The sequence below is a fragment of the Oncorhynchus gorbuscha genome, linkage group LG20 (genome assembly GCF_021184085.1).
Source record: "Oncorhynchus gorbuscha isolate QuinsamMale2020 ecotype Even-year linkage group LG20, OgorEven_v1.0, whole genome shotgun sequence".
NCBI lineage: Eukaryota > Metazoa > Chordata > Actinopteri > Salmoniformes > Salmonidae > Oncorhynchus > Oncorhynchus gorbuscha.
This window is the reverse complement of record NC_060192.1, coordinates 42,964,470-42,984,060: the sequence shown is the minus strand read 5'-3', so window position 1 is coordinate 42,984,060 and position 19,591 is coordinate 42,964,470. Positions and strand designations below refer to the sequence as shown.

The 19,591-nt window shown below is 43.9% G+C and overlaps 1 protein-coding gene across 1 annotated transcript in view; it reads left to right on the top strand.

Moving 5' to 3' along the window:
* Positions 1-13,266: 13,266 nt before the first annotated feature.
* LOC124006919 (protocadherin Fat 3-like) overlaps positions 13,267-19,591 on the top strand; it is a 272,695-nt gene continuing 266,370 nt past the window's right edge. The window contains exons 1-5 of the mRNA XM_046317109.1: positions 13,267-13,305; positions 13,745-13,864; positions 15,017-15,121; positions 18,458-18,663; positions 19,425-19,578. Coding sequence (XP_046173065.1) covers positions 13,267-13,305; positions 13,745-13,864; positions 15,017-15,121; positions 18,458-18,663; positions 19,425-19,578 — 624 coding nt within the window. The remainder of the gene's footprint in view (positions 13,306-13,744; positions 13,865-15,016; positions 15,122-18,457; positions 18,664-19,424; positions 19,579-19,591) is intronic.

The following is a 19,591-nucleotide window of genomic DNA, read 5'->3' as shown; positions in this document are numbered from 1 at the left end:
ACAGGATGAGATCTCCAAGGTCAACCATTACAAGATCAGCTAGTTTAGAGCAGAGTAAGGCAGCTGGAGGAGGTGGGGACACAGGATGAGATCTCCAAGGTCAACCATTACAAGATCAGCTAGTTTAGAGCAGAGTAAGGCAGCTGGAGGAGGTGGGGACACAGGATGAGATCTCCAAGGTCAACCATTACAAGATCAGCTAGTTTAGAGCAGAGTAAGGCAGCTGGAAGAGGTGGGGACACAGGATGAGATCTCCAAGGTCAACCATTACAAGATCAGCTAGTTTAGAGCAGAGTAAGGCAGCTGGAAGAGGTGGGGACACAGGATGAGATCTCCAAGGTCAACCATTACAAGATCAGCTAGTTTAGAGCAGAGTAAGGCAGCTGGAAGAGGTGGGGACACAGGATGAGATCTCCAAGGTCAACCATTACAAGATCAGCTAGTTTAGAGCAGAGTAAGGCAGCTGGAAGAGGTGGGGACACAGGATGAGATCTCCAAGGTCAACCATTACAAGATCAGCTAGTTTAGAGCAGAGTAAGGCAGCTGGAAGAGGTGGGGACACAGGATGAGATCTCCAAGGTCAACCATTACAAGATCAGCTAGTTTAGAGCAGAGTAAGGCAGCTGGAAGAGGTGGGGACACAGGATGAGATCTCCAAGGTCAACCATTACAAGATCAGCTAGTTTAGAGCAGAGTAAGACAGCTGGAAGAGGTGGGGACACAGGATGAGATCTCCAAGGTCAACCATTACAAGATCAGCTAGTTTAGAGCAGAGTAAGACAGCTAGAAGAGGTGGGGACACAGGATGAGGTCTCCAAGGTCAACCATTTTGGGGACTCTAACATCGGGCTTTCTGTCATCCAATATAGAATGATTCTTATATTAGCTGCCAAGTAATAATGATATTGAAAGTGTATAGGCATTCCTCCTCCTCTTCTGAAGAGGAGAAGCGAGAAGGATCGGAGGACCAATGCGCAGCGTGCTAAGTGTCCATAACGTTTATTTAAAGACATAAACTGTACGCTACAAAAAGATAAACGTGAAACGAACGAAACAGAACCGTGTGGCAACAAACACACACACACGGAAAACAAACACCCACGAAACACAAGTGGGAAAAGGCTACCTAAGTATGATTCTCAATCAGAGACAACGAACGACACCTGCCTCTGATTGAGAACCATACCAGGCCGAACACAGAAACCTAAACATAGAAAAACGAACATAGACTGCCCACCCCAACTCACGCCCCTGACCAGACTAAATAAAGACATAACAGAGGTACTCCTCTGGTCAGAACGTGACAGAAAGTTATGAGGTGGTAGTGGGGACGATCTGCTCGTAACCAAGGTTGTTTTTTTTGTTGTTCCAGATAAAAACAGTTTATATATGGAGATGAAAAAAAGGTTTTGTCAGACAAATAGAACGTAAGTATAAACGTTTAGGTAATACAGATATATATACGCCTCGGGAAATTCGGCTTTTTACACATTTTGTTATTTTAAAATTGATTCAAGAGTTTTTTCCCCTCATCAATCCACACAATACCACATAATGACAAACCACAGTTTTCCCCCCTCATCAACACAATACCACATAATGACAAACCACAGTTTTTTCCCCTCATCAATCTACACACAATACCACATAATGACAAACCACAGTTTTCCCCCCTCATCAACACAATACCACATAATGACAAACCACAGTTTCCCCCCTCATCAACACAATACCACATAATGACAAACCACAGTTTTCCCCCTCATCAACACAATACCACATAATGACAAACCACAGTTTTCCCCCCTCATCAACACAATACCACATAATGACAAACCACAGTTTTCCCCCTCATCAACACAATACCACATAATGACAAACCACAGTTTTCCCCCTCATCAATCTACACACAATACCACATAATGACAAACCACAGTTTTCCCCCTCATCAACACAATACCACATAATGACAAACCACAGTTTTCCCCCCTCATCAACACAATACCACATAATGACAAACCACAGTTTTCCCCCTCATCAACACAATACCACATAATGACAAACCACAGTTTTCCCCCTCATCATTTTTTCTTCTTATGTAAATAACACATTGATATCAGTATTCAGACGCTTTACTCAGTACTTCGTTGAAGCACTTTTGGCAGCGATTAGAGCCTTAAGTTTTCTTGGGTCTGACGCTACAAGCTTGACACACCTGTTTTGGGGGAGTTTCTCCCATTCTTCTCTGCAGATGCTTTCAAGCTCTGTCAGGTTGGATGCTGCCACCACCATGCTTCACCGTAGGGATGGTGACAGGTTTCCTACAGACATGATGCTGCCACCACCATGCTTCACCGTAGGGATGGTGACAGGATTCCTCCGGACATGATGCTGCCACCACCATGCTTCACCGTAGGGATGGTGACAGGTTTCCTCCAGACATGATGCTGCCACCACCATGCTTCACCGTAGGGATGGTGACAGGTTTCCTACAGATCTGATGCTGCCACCACCATGCTTCACCGTAGGGATGGTGCCAGGTTTCCTCCAGACGTGACGCTTGGCATTCAGGCCAAATAGTTCCATCTTAGTTTCATCAGACCAGAGAATCTTGTTTATCATGGTCTGAGACTCCTTTAGGTGCCTTTTGTCAAACTCCAAGCGGGCTGTCATGTTCCTTTTACTGAGGAGTGACTTCCGTCTGGCCACTATACCATAATGGCCTGATTGGTGGAGTCCTGCAGAGATGGTTGTCCTTTTGGAAGTTCTTGGCCACCTCCCCAACTAGGCCCTTCTCCCCTGATTGCTCAGTTTGGCCGGGCGGCCAGCTCTAGGAATAGCCTTGATGGTTCCAAACTTCTTCTATTTAAGAATGACGGAGGGCACTGTGTTCTTGGGGACCTTCAATGCTGCAGACATTTTTTGGTACCTTCACCAAGATCTATGTCTCAACACAATCCAAACAGCAAGCATTGCAGGTGTAGAAGCATGGTGGCCAGGGAAAACTCCCTAGAAAGGCGAGAACCTAGGAAGAAACCTAGAGAGGAACCAGGCTATGAGGGGTGGCCAGTCCTCTTCTGGCTATGCCGGGTGGAGATTATAAACCTAGAGAGGAACCAGGCTATGAGGGGTGGCCAGTCCTCTTCTGGCTATGCGGGGTGGAGATTATAAACCTAGAGAGGAACCAGGCTATGAGGGGTCCTCTTCTGGCTATGCCGGGTGGAGATTATAACAGATCAGTGCTTGACTTGGACTGAAATAGGTTCGGGTACTCATTTTGGGTGCTGGTACTGTTTATATTTAGGTGCAGGAGCTCCTCAATACTTTTGATCTAATATTCTGTAAGAGGAACAGGAGCTCAAGCAGTAGAACATTTGAGGTGCCACTCAAGTCAAGCACTGCTCCTTATCCCTTGAGCAAATAGCCTACAGCTGTCTGTTTCCGAGCTCACGTTCTGCCCCTGAACTAGGCAGTTTAATCCACTGTTCCCCAGTAGGCCGTCATGGTAAATAAGAATTTGTTCTTAACTGACTTGTCCCAAGTTAAATAAAATGTCAAATTAAATAAAACAATTCTTAAGGGCTCAGAATTGTTTATACAATTTTGCAAGTTCGCTAGAGCTTCTAGCCAGACCTAAGTTAAAAGTTGATAATGTTTGAAGTTGGTTGCAGACAGGCCATGTGTAGCCAATGTGATTTATAGGATATTTATTTTTATCAGGATATTTTCTACCTGCAGGCTGCAATGTTGCAATTTTTTTCATTTTAATGTAGGCTATTTTTACAGTTGGAAATAGAAGTTACTTTTTAGGTTTATCATTTTCATTTAGATTTGGATAGAATGTAGATTAACGACATTACTATGATTTAGAGATAGGAAGACATTATCGAAATGTAATGAAACTGTTTCACAAAAAAACATGTTAAAATGAAAAACCATAACTGACATTGGTAGAAATGGTAAGATAAATTGACCTTCCACATGAGAAATGTTGTGACTCCTCGTGTTACTGACAACTTCAGGAGAGTAATAGCCTATTACTGACAACTTCAGGAGAGTAATAGCCTATTACTGACAACTTCAGGAGAGTAATAGCCTATTACTGACAACTTCAGGAGAGTAATAGCCTAATACTGACAACTTCAGGAGAGTAATAGCAGGATCTGCGAAAAGCCAGCAGGAGCGGGAGGAGAATTGATGCGTCAGGTGAAGTTATTTTTTTCTGGTTATCTAGATCTCTGGTGCCCTCTTGAGGCATTTGACTTATTTCATCAAACCGTAAGCTTAAAGCATCAAAACAAGCTTATTGCTCATTGTTGATTTCATTAAACACATAAGATGTGTCTATAAATGGAAGAATACACGGTTAAAATGTTTGACCAATCAATTGGTGGAAAGACTAACATTTGTTTTAGTTGGGGAAAAGGCCTACACGCACAGCATGATGTTAAAGGATAAGCAGTCCATTCACTCTGATATAATAAGCAGTAGGTCCCAGTCATAAGAATACAAAAACACAACCATTAAGCATTTCCCAATCGAAATGTACAACTATTACTTCCCATTGCAAAAAAAAAAAAACATTTCACATATAGCACACAAAATAACCGGTGATCTAAAGTTTAATGTGGAACTGTGTCACGGGCGTCCTCCTCTTCATCTGAAGAGGCGAGAAGGATCGGAGGACCAAAATGCGGCGTGGTTTTGTGTTCATGATGAGTATTTAATTAAAGAAAGCACTGAATACAAACTATACAAAAACAATAGTGACGCTAATGAGAACTGTGCTAACAATCAACATAGACAATCACCCACAAAACCCAACACAAAACAGGCTGCCTAAATATGGTTCCCAATCAGAGACAATGACTAACACCTGCCTCTGATTGAGAACCATATCAGGCCCAAACACAGAAACAGACAAACTAGACACACAACATAGAATGCCCACTCAGATCACAACTTGACCAAACAAAACATAGAAACAGACAAACAAGACATCCGACATAGAATGCCCACTCAGATCACACCCTGACCAAACAAAACATAGAAACAGACAAACTAGACACACAACATAGAATGCCCACTCAGATCACAACCTGACCAAACAAAACATAGAAACAGACAAACAAGACATCCAACATAGAATGCCCACTCAGATCACAACCTGACCAAACAAAACATAGAAACAGACAAACTAGACACACAACATAGAATGCCCACTCAGATCACAACCTGACCAAACAAAACATAGAAACAGACAAACTAGACACACAACATAGAATGCCCACTCAGATCACACCCTGACCAAACCAAACACAGAAACAGACAAACTAGACACACAACATAGAATGCCCACTCAGATCACACCCTGACCAAACAAAACATAGAAACAGACAAACTAGACATCCAACATAGAATGCCCACTCAGATCACACCCTGACCAAACCAAACATAGAAACATACAAAGCAAACTATGGTCAGGGCGTGACAAACTGACAGCGTTTTAAAGAAATTGCAGATATGAAACAAACAATCATAATACCAGTCCTAAATATCATATTCCCAGTTTATGCTACAAAAACAACTTTATAAGAGGTTTTAAAAATAGTTTCTATTTGACTTAACATTCCACTAAGGGATTGTTGGCAGAAAAGATGGATGCAGTTCAATGCAGGATTAATATAATTCACCAATACATTGTTTGCTGTCTCCATTCGGGATACACTGTTTCAGTTTCAATGACTCAATCTTCTGGACAAATGTAACTACGGCTGGGAATGTCAATCCAATCAAACTAGCAATGATCACAAGCCAGTCATAACGTGGCTAATAGGGTAGCGTATCTATTTATGTAGCAAGCTAAAAATACAGAGCCTAACGTTAGCTAGAGAGCTATCTAGCTGCTAGGAGGAGATCATGCCATTGGAGGAGTGAATGAGTGATAGACTTTTCCCCCTCATATCATTTTCCGGTGGCTATATACAGCTAGAGATGCAGTTGCCATTTCAAATCAAATCAAATCAAATTTTATTTGTCACATACACATGGTTAGCAGATGTTAAATGCGAGTGTAGCGAAATGCTTGTGCTTCTAGTTCCGACAATGCAGTGATAACCAACAAGTAATCTAACTAACAATTCCAAAACTACTGTCTTATACACAGTGTAAGGGGATAAAGAATATGTACATAAGGATATATGAATGAGTGATGGTACAGAGCAGCATACAGTAGATGGTATCGAGTACAGTATATACATATGAGATGAGTGTGTAGACAAAGTCAACAAAGTGGCATAGTTAAAGTGGCTAGTGATACATGTGTTACATAAGGATGTAGTCGATGATGTAGAGTACAGTATATATATGCATATGAGATGAATAATGTAGGGTAAGTAACATTATATAAGGTAGCATTGTTTAAAGTGGCTAGTGATATATTTACATAATTTCCCATCAATTCCCATTATTAAAATGGCTGGAGTTGGGTCAGTGTCAATGACAGTGTGTTGGCAGCAGCCACTCAATGTTAGTGGTGGCTGTTTAACAGTCTGATGGCCTTGAGATAGAAGCTGTTTTTCAGTCTCTCGGTCCCAGCTTTGATGCACCTGTACTGACCTCGCCTTCTGGATGATAGCGGGGTGAACAGGCAGTGGCTCGGGTGGTTGATGTCCTTGATGATCTTTATGGCCTTCCTGTAACAACGGGTGGTGTAGGTGTCCTGGAGGGCAGGTAGTTTGCCCCCGGTGATGCGTTGTACAGACCTCACTACCCTCTGGAGAGCCTTACGGTTGAGGGCGGAGAAGTTGCCGTACCAGGCGGTGATACAGCCCGCCAGGATGCTCTCGATTGTGCATCTGTAGAAGTTTGTGAGTGCTTTTGGTGACAAGCCGAATTTCTTCAGCCTCCTGAGGTTGAAGAGGCGCTGCTGCGCCTTCTTCACGACGCTGTCAGTGTGAGTGGACCAATTCAGTTTGTCTGTGATGTGTATGCCGAGGAACTTAAAACTAGCTACCCTCTCCACTACTGTTCCATCGATGTGGATAGGGGGGTGTTCCCTCTGCTGTTTCCTGAAGTCCACAATAATCTCCTTAGTTTTGTTGACGTTGAGTGTGAGGTTATTTTCCTGACACCACACTCATTTGGTTAGCTAGCAAGAAGTTGAACGGCTGTTATCCAGTTAGCATATCTCTTGCGTTCGTAAATTCTCCTTTGATTTCAGAGCACTCTCGTTTGAGTGTGCCAGAGTGCAGAACAATTGAGGAATTTACAAATGCCTTAACACCGGCCAGTGTCAGTAAATGTAGGCAAAAAAAAAGGTTATAACCAGCTCTGCTACGGCAAGTAAAATGGTCAGAGTGAGGTGTTCTCTCATTTGTGTCTGGAATTTGCTAGATATCAAGCTAGCCAACTTTAGCCAGTTAGCTTGGGTGCTTGGTTGGGACAAGCATGCATGAGCAGGCAAGCTGCAGAAGGCTGAGGAGACTACAATTTCCCATTTTTGACGGCCAACTAGCTGAACATTTTCAGAGGGTTTATCTAATGTTCCTTCCATACATTTTAGCTCACATTAGTTGTTGATCTTGTCATTGTTGATGTGCATAATTGAGGGAGAGAGAGCCTACCTTTTCATGGTTGTCTGATCACTAGGACTGTAAAGTTCTCAAATGTAAGAGGACTCCTGTGGTGTTTAACATATTTACAGAAATACATTCAGGTGTATTTTGTGGCTTTTGGCGAATGTGTTCTAATGATCTGAAGTCACGCTGTTGCTACTGTCTGTAAACACACAGTCCAGTTCATAGTGAATGATGACAGGCCCTACTGCCTGTAAACACACAGTCCAGTTCATAGTGAATGATGGCAGGCCCTACTGCCTGTAAACACACAGTCCAGTTCATAGTGAATGATGACAGGCCCTACTGTCTGTAAACACACAGTCCAGTTCATAGTGACTAACAGGTCCTACTGCCTGTAAACACACAGTCCAGTTCATAGTGAATGATGACAGGCCCTACTGCCTGTAAACACACAGTCCAGTTCATAGTGAATGATGACAGGCCCTACTGCCTGTAAACACACAGTCCAGTTCATAGTGAATGATGACAGGCCCTACTGTCTGTAAACACACAGTCCAGTTCATAGTGAATGATGGCAGGCCCTACTGCCTGTAAACACACAGTCCAGTTCATAGTGAATGATGACAGGCCCTACTGCCTGTAAACACACAGTCCAGTTCATAGTGAATGATGGCAGGCCCTGCTGCCTGTAAACACACAGTCCAGTTCATAGTGAATGATGACAGGCCCTACTGTCTGTAAACACACAGTCCAGTTCATAGTGAATGATGACAGGCCCTACTGTCTGTAAACACACAGTCCAGTTCATAGTGAATGATGACAGGCCCTACTGCCTGTAAACACACAGTCCAGTTCATAGTGAATGATGGCAGGCCCTACTGCCTGTAAACACACAGTCCAGTTCATAGTGAATGATGACAGGCCCTACTGCCTGTAAACACACAGTCCAGTTCATAGTGAATGATGACAGGCCCTACTGCCTGTAAACACACAGTCAGTCCAGTTGACATAGTGAATGATGACATAGTGAATGATGGCAGGCCCTACTGCCTGTAAACACACAGTCCAGTTCATAGTGAATGATGACAGGCCCTACTGCCTGTAAACACACAGTCCAGTTCATAGTGAATGATGACAGGCCCTACTGCCTGTAAACACACAGTCCAGTTCATAGTGAATGATGACAGGCCCTACTGCCTGTAAACACACAGTCCAGTTCATAGTGAATGATGACAGGCCCTACTGCCTGTAAACACACAGTCCAGTTCATAGTGAATGATGGCAGGCCCTACTGCCTGTAAACACACAGTCCAGTTCATAGTGAATGATGACAGGCCCTACTGTCTGTAAACACACAGTCCAGTTCATAGTGAATGATGACAGGCCCTGCTGCCTGTAAACACACAGTCCAGTTCATAGTGAATGATGACAGGCCCTACTGCCTGTAAACACACAGTCCAGTTCATAGTGAATGATGACAGGCCCTACTGTCTGGGAACAGTCCAGTTCATAGTGACTGACAGGCCCTACTGCCTGTAAACACACAGTCCAGTTCATAGTGAATGATGACAGGCCCTACTGCCTGTAAACACACAGTCCAGTTCATAGTGAATGATGGCAGGCCCTACTGCCTGTAAACACACAGTCCAGTTCATAGTGAATGATGGCAGGCCCTACTGCCTGTAAACACACAGTCCAGTTCATAGTGAATGATGACAGGCCCTACTGCCTGTAAACACACAGTCCAGTTCATAGTGAATGATGACAGGCCCTACTGCCTGTAAACACACAGTCCAGTTCATAGTGAATGATGACAGGCCCTACTGCCTGTAAACACACAGTCCAGTTCATAGTGAATGATGGCAGGCCCTACTGCCTGTAAACACACAGTCCAGTTCATAGTGAATGATGGCAGGCCCTACTGCCTGTAAACACACAGTCCAGTTCATAGTGAATGATGACAGGCCCTGCTGCCTGTAAACACACAGTCCAGTTCATAGTGAATGATGACAGGCCCTACTGCCTGTAAACACACAGTCCAGTTCATAGTGAATGATGACAGGCCCTACTGCCTGTAAACACACAGTCCAGTTCATAGTGAATGATGGCAGGCCCTACTGCCTGTAAACACACAGTCCAGTTCATAGTGAATGATGGCAGGCCCTACTGCCTGTAAACACACAGTCCAGTTCATAGTGAATGATGACAGGCCCTACTGTCTGTAAACACACAGTCCAGTTCATAGTGAATGATGGCAGGCCCTACTGCCTGTAAACACACAGTCCAGTTCATAGTGAATGATGGCAGGCCCTACTGTCTGAAAACACACAGTCCAGTTCAAAATGAATGATGACAGGCCTGTGTGGCAAATGGCTTGTTTCTATAAAGGCCTACTGTAGCTCTGATTGGCTATAGCACACCGGTCTGTGTAGACTCTGGTCCTGGACAAGACAGATGGTTTTATTTGTTTTTATTTACGGCAGTGTTCATTAATTGTCCACCGCCTCTTTCCCATTCCATATTGCAATATAATGTTCACATGCTTTAGAATACGTAATTCCCAAAACATTTGAAGAATTTATGTAAAAGTGAAAATGACCATATCTAAGCCGGTCGTTTGCTAGAAAATGTTTTTTTTTTTTTTAAAGTGTCATATTATTCCTGGGGTTGTATATGAACGGATGATAACAAGATTTCATGTTGCTAAAATGCTGTCAGTTTCCATCCGCTTTTCATAAAAACGATCACACCCATTAAGTTGGTTGATTTTTCATTGTCACTCCATAATGTTCCCCTAATAAAGTTGAATGGCGGATGACTGAGCTAACTAGATTTATCTCCCCAGAGACCAGTAAAGAAAAGCAATATTTCACTGTTCTGAATGGCTAAGGAATCCAGACGCTGTTCTGAATGGCTAAGGAATCCAGACGCTGTTCTGAATGGCTAAGGAATCCAGACGCTGTTCTGAATGGCTAAGGAATCCAGACGCTGTTCTGAATGGCTAAGGAATCCAGACGCTGTTCTGAATGGCTAAGGAATCCAGACGCTGTTCTGAATGGCTAAGGAATCCAGACACTGTTCTGAATGGCTAAGGAATCCAGACGCTGTTCTGAATGGCTAAGGAATCCAGACGCTGTTCTGAATGGCTAAGGAATCCAGACGCTGTTCTGAATGGCTAAGGAATCCAGACGCTGTTCTGAATGGCTAAGGAATCCAGACGCTGTTCTGAATGGCTAAGGAATCCAGACGCTGTTCTGAATGGCTAAGGAATCCAGACGCTGTTCTGAATGGCTAAGGAATCCAGACGCTGTTCTGAATGGCTAAGGAATCCAGACGCTGTTCTGAATGGCTAAGGAATCCAGACGCTGTTCTGAATGGCTAAGGAATCCATGAACACAGAAATACTGGACATTTTGATCTGTTATTATGGTGCTGATTTGACTAAATTACAATCATGGTCTTGAATTGGACTCACATTTTTCTGGTCTCGGGCCCCTTGTCCCCACTCCCAGTCTCGGTCTTGATTCTGTCTCACCGGTAGGGCCCAGACCGTTTACCACACTGCATAGTGTCCCAACACAATCTCTTCTACAGAGAACTGTGTTTTCCAATTCAGCAGAAAATTCTATTTTAGGTTTCAACTGTTGGAATATGTAGGTTCTCAAAGAAGGTGTTGAATAAGGTAGTATTACCAGCATGTATATCCAACTGTATAATTGTGAGTAAAAGTTATGAAAGCATAAATTGATCTCTAAATCATCAATACATTTGTTTACCAGCTCGTTATTTACAGTGGGGCAAAAAGTATTTAGTCATCCACCAATTGTGCAAGTTCTACCTCTTAAAAAGAGGTCAGAATCCTGTCATTTTCATCACAAGTACACTTCAACTACGACAGACAAAATGAGAAGGAAAAAAATCCAGAAAATCACATTGTAGGATTTTTAATGAATTTATTTGCAAATGATGGTGGAAAATAAGTATTTGGTCACCTACAAACAAGCAAGATTTCTGGCTCTCACAGACCTGTAACTTCTTCTTTAAGAAGCTCCTCTGTCCTCCACTCGTTACCTGTATTAATGGCACCTGTTTGAACTTGTTATCAGTATAAAAGAAACCTGTCCACAACCTCAAACAGTCACACTCCAAACTCCACTATGGCCAAGACCAAAGAGCTGTCAAAGGACACCAGAAACAAAATTGTAAGACTGAATCTGCAAAAGGTAAGCAGCTTGGTTTGAAGAAATCAACTGTGGGAGCAATTATTAGGAAATGGAAGACATACAAGACCACTGATAATCTCCCTCGATTTGGGGCTCCACGCAAGATCTCACCCCGTGGGGTCAAAATGATCACAAGAACGGTGAGCAAAAATCCCAGAACTACACGGGGGGACCTAGTGAATGACCTGCAGAGAGCTGGGACCAAACAAAGCCTACCATCAGTAACACACCCCGCCGCCAGGGTCTCAAATCCTGCAGTGCCAGACGTGTCCCCCTGCTTAAGCCAGTACATGTCCAGGCCCGTCTGAAGTTTGCTAGAGAGCATTTGGATGATCCAGAAGAGGATTGGGAGAATGTCATATGGTCAGATGAACCTCAACTCGTCGTTTGGAGGATAAAGAACGCTGAGTTGCATCCAAAGAACACCATACCTACTGTGAAGCATGGGGGTGGAAACATTATGCTTTGGGGCTGTTTTTCTTCAAAGTGACCAGGACGACTGATCCATGTAAAGGAAAGAATGAATGGGGCCATGTATCGTGAGATTTTGAGTAAAAACCTCCTTCCATCAGCAAGGGCATTGAATATGAAATGTGGCTGGGTCTTTCAGCATGACAATGATCCCAAACACACCGCCCGGGCAACGAAGGAGTGGCTTCGTAAGAAGCATTTCAAGGCCCTGGAGTGGCCTAGCCAGTCTCCAGATCTCAACCCCATAGAAAATATTTGGAGGGAGTTGAAAGTCCGTGTTGCCCAGCAACAGCCCCAAAACATCACTGCTCTAGAGGAGATCTGCATGGAGGAATGGGCCAAAATACCAGCAACAGTGTGTGAAAACCTTGAGAAGACTTACAGAAAACGTTTGACCTCTGTCATTGCCAACAAAGGGTATATAACAAAGTATTGAGATAAACTTTTGTTATTGACCAAATACTTATTTTCCACCATAATTTGCAAATAAATTCATAAAAAATCCTACAATGTGATTTTCTGGATTTTTGTTTCTCATTTTGTCTGTCATAGTTGAAGTGTACCTATGATGAAAATTACAGGCCTCTCTCATCTTTTTTAAGTAGGATAACTATTGGTGGCTGACTAAATACTTTGCCCCACTGTATCTCAGGTATGGTTTGATTTGCAGTTCTCTGATGAAGCTGATGTGCTAATATTTTCCCTGATTTCTCTTCAAGGTCATCATTTTGGTATTGAGATTTACTAATACGATTTTCAGCTTGTGTAGTTGAAAGAAAATCAAACTCTGTCTGAAGTGTCAAATGTTGTTCTGGATCTTCAAATAGCCACTCTTTGCCTTGATGACAGCTTTGCACACTCTTGGCATTCTCTCAAATTGAGATGGTTTGGGAATCGGATCACAGAGTGAAGGAAAAGCAGCCAACAAGTGTATATGTGGGAACTCATTTAAGACTACTGGAAAATAATTCCAGGTGAATCTGGTTGAGAGAATGCCAGAGCAGACTATTGACATTATTGAAAGCGGTACGGTCACGAGCAACGCTGGGGAAATTGAGATCGGTACTCCTTTGCATCAAAGAGGGCCACATTTTCTGGCTGAAGAACATCAATATCCTGGTAGCTTAGCCACAAGGTCACAAGGTTTTTCCACCAGGCTAATTCACCTGTTCTATTTTAATTCACCTGTTCTATTTTAATTCACCTGTTCTATTCTGATTCACCTGTTCTATTCTGATTCACCTGTTCTATTCTGATTCACCTGTTCTATTCTGATTCACCTGTTCTATTCTGATTCACCTGTTCTATTCTGATTCACCTGTTCTATTCTGATTCACCTGTTCTATTCTGATTCACCTGTTCCATTCTGATTCACCTGTTCTATTCTGATTCACCTGTTCTATTCTGATTCACCTGTTCTATTCTGATTCACCTGTTCTATTCTGATTCACCTGTTCTATTCTAATTCAGAACTCTGCAGCCAGGACCTACACCCAGAGTGCTGTGAGGATGGGTGTGGTCCTGGACCCGGCTCTTACCTGGGAGGTCAGGTACTCCATCGAAGCTGGGAACAGCGAGGGCATCTTCCAGGTAGGATGGAAGTCAATTCACAATCCATTAAGGCTCTGCTCATAGGAGTCTGGTCAAAAGTAATGCACTATTTAGGAAACTGGGTGCCATTTTGGTGCCATTCTCTGTCCAGTAATACAAAATATCACTTAAATTCTCTGTTGTTTTGGAATCAATATGGACCAGCCTAGATCGACTGTGTAAAGTAAGTAGCCTTGGCTAGCCTTATCCAGAATGTCTCATAGGAGCAGGAGTCTATCTCCTGTTTCTGTAGAGAGACAGCTTGATGTACCAGTACACCCCCTGGACAGGACACTAGTCTATCTCCTGTTTCTGTAGTGAGACAGCTTGATGTACCAGTACACCCCCTGGACAGGACACTAGTCTATCTCCTGTTTCTGTAGTGTGAGTCAGCTTGATGTACCAGTACACCCCCTGGACAGGACACTAGTCTATCTCCTGTTTCTGTAGAGAGACAGCTTGATGTACCAGTACACCCCCTGGACAGGACACTAGTCTATCTCCTGTTTCTGTAGTGTGAGACAGCTTGATGTACCAGTACACCCCCTGGACAGGACACTAATCTATCTCCTGTTTCTGTAGTGTGAGTCAGCTTGATGTACCAGTACACCCCCTGGACAGGACACTAGTCTATCTCCTGTTTCTGTAGTGTGAGATAGCTTGATGTACCAGTACACCCCCTGGACAGGACACTAGTCTATCTCCTGTTTCTGTAGTGTGAGATAGCTTGATGTACCACTACACCCCCTGGACAGGACACTAGTCTATCTCCAGTTTCTGTAGTGTGAGACAGCTTGATGTACCAGTACACCCCCTGAAAAGAATGCCTAACCCCCAATCTCCTCAATGCTGAATGACATCGGGTCCCATTTTTACAGTCTTTGGTATGACTCGGCCCGGGGATCAGACTACAAACCTTCCAACACTCAAACTACAACTACAACTCTAACTACAGGGCCAATGAGTCGCGTCGACTGGTAGATTGATTGTGTAGTGAAACTCATTTTGACCAAGGCCCTTTCCTTTTCCTGTCCTCTCATGTCCTTCCCCATAGATGTAATATGGTGCCAATTTGGACACATATTTAAATCTGTCTGTTTTGATTCCCTAATTTTGGACGGATCTAGTAATGATATGTATCTGTCGTCCCAGACTGAGGACCTGGTGCTGGGGGACTTCAGCTTCCTGAGGGTGCAGACCAACGGAGGCAGTGGAGGTACCTTGAATCGGGAGGTACAGGACAATTATACACTGACGGTGAGGATACACACACGCACGCACGCACGCACGCACGCACGCACGCACGCACGCACGCACGCACGCACACACACACACACACACACACACACACACACACACACACACACACACACACACACACACACACACACACACACACACACACACACACACACACACACACACACACACACACACGCGCACACACACATGGATCCCCATTAGTTCCTGTCAAGGCAGCAGCTACTCTTCCTGGGGTCCAGCAGAATTAAGGCAGTTAGACATTTTTTAAAACATTACAATATATTCACATCAGATTTTACAACACATTAAGTGTGTGCCTTCAGGCCCCTACTCCACTACCACATGTCTACAACATAAAATACATCTGTACATGTGTGTATAGTGCGTATGCTATCGTGTGTGTGTATGCATGTGTCTGTGCCTGTTTGTGTCTCTTCACAGTCCCCACTGTTCCATAAGGTGTATTTGATCTGTTTTTAAATCTGATTCTCCTGCTGCATCAGTTACCTGATGTGGAATAGAGTTCCATGTAGTCATGGCTCTATGTAGTACTGTGGAATAGAGTTCCATGTAGTCATGGCTCTGTGTAGTACTGTGGAATAGAGTTCCATGTAGTCATGGCTCTATGTAGTACTGTGGAATAGAGTTCCATGTAGTCATGGCTCTATGTAGTACTGTGGAATAGAGTTCCATGTAGTCATGGCTCTATGTAGTACTGTGGAATAGAGTTCCATGTAGTCATGGCTTTATGTAGTACTGTGGATTAGAGTTCCATGTAGTCATGGCTTTATGTAGTACTGTGGAATAGAGTTCCATGTAGTCATGGCTCTATGTAGTACTGTGGAATAGAGTTCCATGTAGTCATGTCTCTATGTAGTACTGTGGAATAGAGTTCCATGTAGTCATGGCTCTGTGTAGTTCCATGTACTGTGGAATAGAGTTCCATGTAGTCATGGCTTTAGTCATGGCTCTATGTAGTACTGTGGAATAGAGTTCCATGTAGTCATGGCTCTATGTAGTACTGTGGAATAGAGTTCCATGTAGTCATGGCTCTATGTAGTACTGTGGAATAGAGTTCCATGTAGTCATGGCTTTATGTAGTACTGTGGATTAGAGTTCCATATAGTCATGGCTTTATGTAGTACTGTGGAATAGAGTTCCATGTAGTCATGGCTCTATGTAGTACTGTGGAATAGAGTTCCATGTAGTCATGTCTCTATGTAGTACTGTGGAATAGAGTTCCATGTAGTCATGGCTCTATGTAGTACTGTGGAATAGAGTTCCATGTAGTCAAATCAAATCAAATAAAATAAAATTTTATTTGTCACATACACATGGTTAGCAGATGTTAAATGCGAGTGTAGCGAAATGCTTGTGCTTCTAGTTCCGACAATGCAGTGATAACCAACAAGTAATCTAACTAACAATTCCAAAACTACTGTCTTATACACAGTGTAAGGGGATAAGAAACATGTACATAAGGATATATGAATGAGTGATGGTACAGAGCTATATGTAGTACCATGTAGTCATGGCTCTATGTAGTACTGTGGAATAGAGTTCCATGTAGTCATGGCTCTATGTAGTACTGTGAAATAGAGTTCCATGTAGTCATGGCTCTATGTAGTACTGTGGAATAGAGTTCCATGTAGTCATGGCTCTATGTAGTACTGTGAAATAGAGTTCCATGTAGTCATGGCTCTATGTAGTACTGTGGAATAGAGTTCCATGTAGTCATGGCTCTATGTAGTACTGTGGAATAGAGTTCCATGTAGTCATGGCTCTATGTAGTACTGTGGAATAGAGTTCCATGTAGTCATGGCTCTATGTAGTACTGTGGATTAGAGTTCCATGTAGTCATGGCTCTATGTAGTACTGTGGAATAGAGTTCCATGTAGTCATGGCTCTATGTAGTACTGTGGAATAGAGTTCCATGTAGTCATGGCTCTATGTAGTACTGTGGAATAGAGTTCCATGTAGTCATGGCTCTATGTAGTACTGTGGATTAGAGTTCCATGTAGTCATGACTCTATGTAGTACTGTGGAATAGAGTTCCATGTAGTCATGGCTCTATGTCGTACTGTGGAATAGAGTTACATGTAGTCATGGCTCTATGTAGTACTGTGGAATAGAGTTCCATGTAGTCATGGCTCTATGTCGTACTGTGGAATAGAGTTACATGTAGTCATGGCTCTATGTAGTACTGTGCGCCTCCCATAGTCTGTTCTGGACTTGGGGACTGTGAAGAGACCTCTGGTGGCATGTGGAGTATGGATGGGTGTCCTGAGGGGTATGGATGGGTGTCCTGTGGGGTATGGATGGGTGTCCTGAGGGGTATGGATGGGTGTCTTGTGGGGTATGGATGGGTGTCCTGTGGGGTATAGATGGGTGTTCTGTGGGGTATGGATGGGTGTCCTGAGGGGTATGGATGGGTGTCCTGTGGGGTATGGATGGGTGTCCTGTGGGGTATGGATGGGTGTCCTGAGGGGTATGGATGGGTGTCCTGTGGGGTATGGATGGGTGTCCTGTGGGGTAGGGAGGGTGTCCTGTGGGGTATGGATGGGTGTCTTGTGGGGTATGGATGGGTGTTCTGTGGGGTATGGATGGGTGTCCTGAGGGGTATGGATGGGGGTCCTGTGGGGTAGGGAGGGTGTCCTGTGGGGTATGGATGGGTGTCCTGTGGGGTATGGATGGGTGTCTTGTGGGGTATGGATGGGTGTTCTGTGGGGTATGGATGGGTGTCCTGAGGGGTATGGATGGGTGTCCTGTGGGGTATGAATGGGTGTCCTGTGGGGTATGAATGGGTGTCCTGTGGGGTATGGATGGGTGTCCTGTGGGGTATGGATGGGTGTCCTGTGGGGTATGGATGGGTGTCTTGTGGGGTATGGATGGGTGTTCTGTGGGGTATGGATGGGTGTCCTGTGGGGTAGGGAGGGTGTCCTGTGGGGTATGGATGGGTGTCCTGTGGGGTATGGATGGGTGTCTTGTGGGGTATGGATGGGTGTCTTGTGGGGTATGGATGGGTGTCTTGTGGGGTATGGATGGGTGTCCTGTGGGGTATGGATGGGTGTCCTGTGGGGTATGGATGGGTGTCCTGTGGGGTATGGATGGGTGTCCTGTGGGGTATGGATGGGTGTCCTGAGGGGTATGGATGGGTGTCCTGTGGGGTATGGATGGGGGTCCTGTTGTCAATGCATCTTTTCCTCAAAATCAACGGGGTGTGTGTGTGTGTGTGTGTGTGTGTGTGTGTGTGTGTGTGTGTGTGTGTGTGTGTGTGTGTGTGTGTGTGTGTGTGTGTGTGTGTGTGTGCGCGTGTGCGTGTGTGCGTAGGTGCGGGCCACAGCACAAGGTGGCCTGGAGGCCTTCACCACCGTCTTTGTCAACATCCTAGACATGAACGACCTTCGACCTCTGTTTGCCCCGACCTCCTACTCCTTCGTGGTCCCCGAAGGCTCTCCGCTGGGCGCCAGCGTTGGCAGGGTAACGGCCACGGACGCAGACGTCGGATCCAATGGGCAGTTTTACTACTTCTTCAGGTATTGGTGTTGTTCCTCTGTCCTCCTCCTGTTGTTTTTACATTGGTGTTGTTCCTCTTTAATTTAAAGTATCCTGTGACCTTTGCGTGACCTTTGTGTGACCTCTGTGTGAGACCTCTGTGTATTTAATCCATGTTAAATTCATTATGGGGTATTTAATCCATGTTAAATTCATTATGGGGTATTTAATCCATGTTACATTCATTATGGGGTATTTAATCCATGTTACATTCATTATGGGGTATTTAATCCATGTTCAATTCATTATGGGGTATTTAATCCATGTTACATTCATTATGGGGTATTTAATCCATGTTACATTCATTATGGGGTATTTAATCCATGTTACATTCATTATGGGGTATTTAATCCATGTTCAATTCATTATGGGGTATTTAATCCATGTTACATTCATTATGGGGTATTTAATCCATGTTACATTCATTATGGGGTATTTAATCCATGTTACATTCATTATGGGGTATTTAATCCATGTTCAATTCATTATGGGGTATTTAATCCATGTTACATTCATTATGGGGTATTTAATCCATGTTACATTCATTATGGGGTATTTAATCCATGTTAAATTCAGGCTGTAACACAACAACATGTGAAGAACCCTGTATGTTTGGGAAGCACTTTGCACTACATAGTACTGTACCAAATATAAGGCAAGTAAGTATGCCTTGTCAGAGTCAGAACGACCCATTGTAAGAAATATGCTTTATAGAATAAAGTTTGATGTGACTTGTCTCCAGGGAGCGTGTGGAGCTGTTCTCGGTGCACCCCACCAGCGGGGTCGTGACCCTAATGGGCCAGCCAATAATGGGGCAGCGGATGGAGCTGGAGGTACGAGCGGTGGACCGAGGGATAAAGCTCTACGGGACCAACGGGGTCAGCAGCACAGCTAAGGTATCTCTAGTTC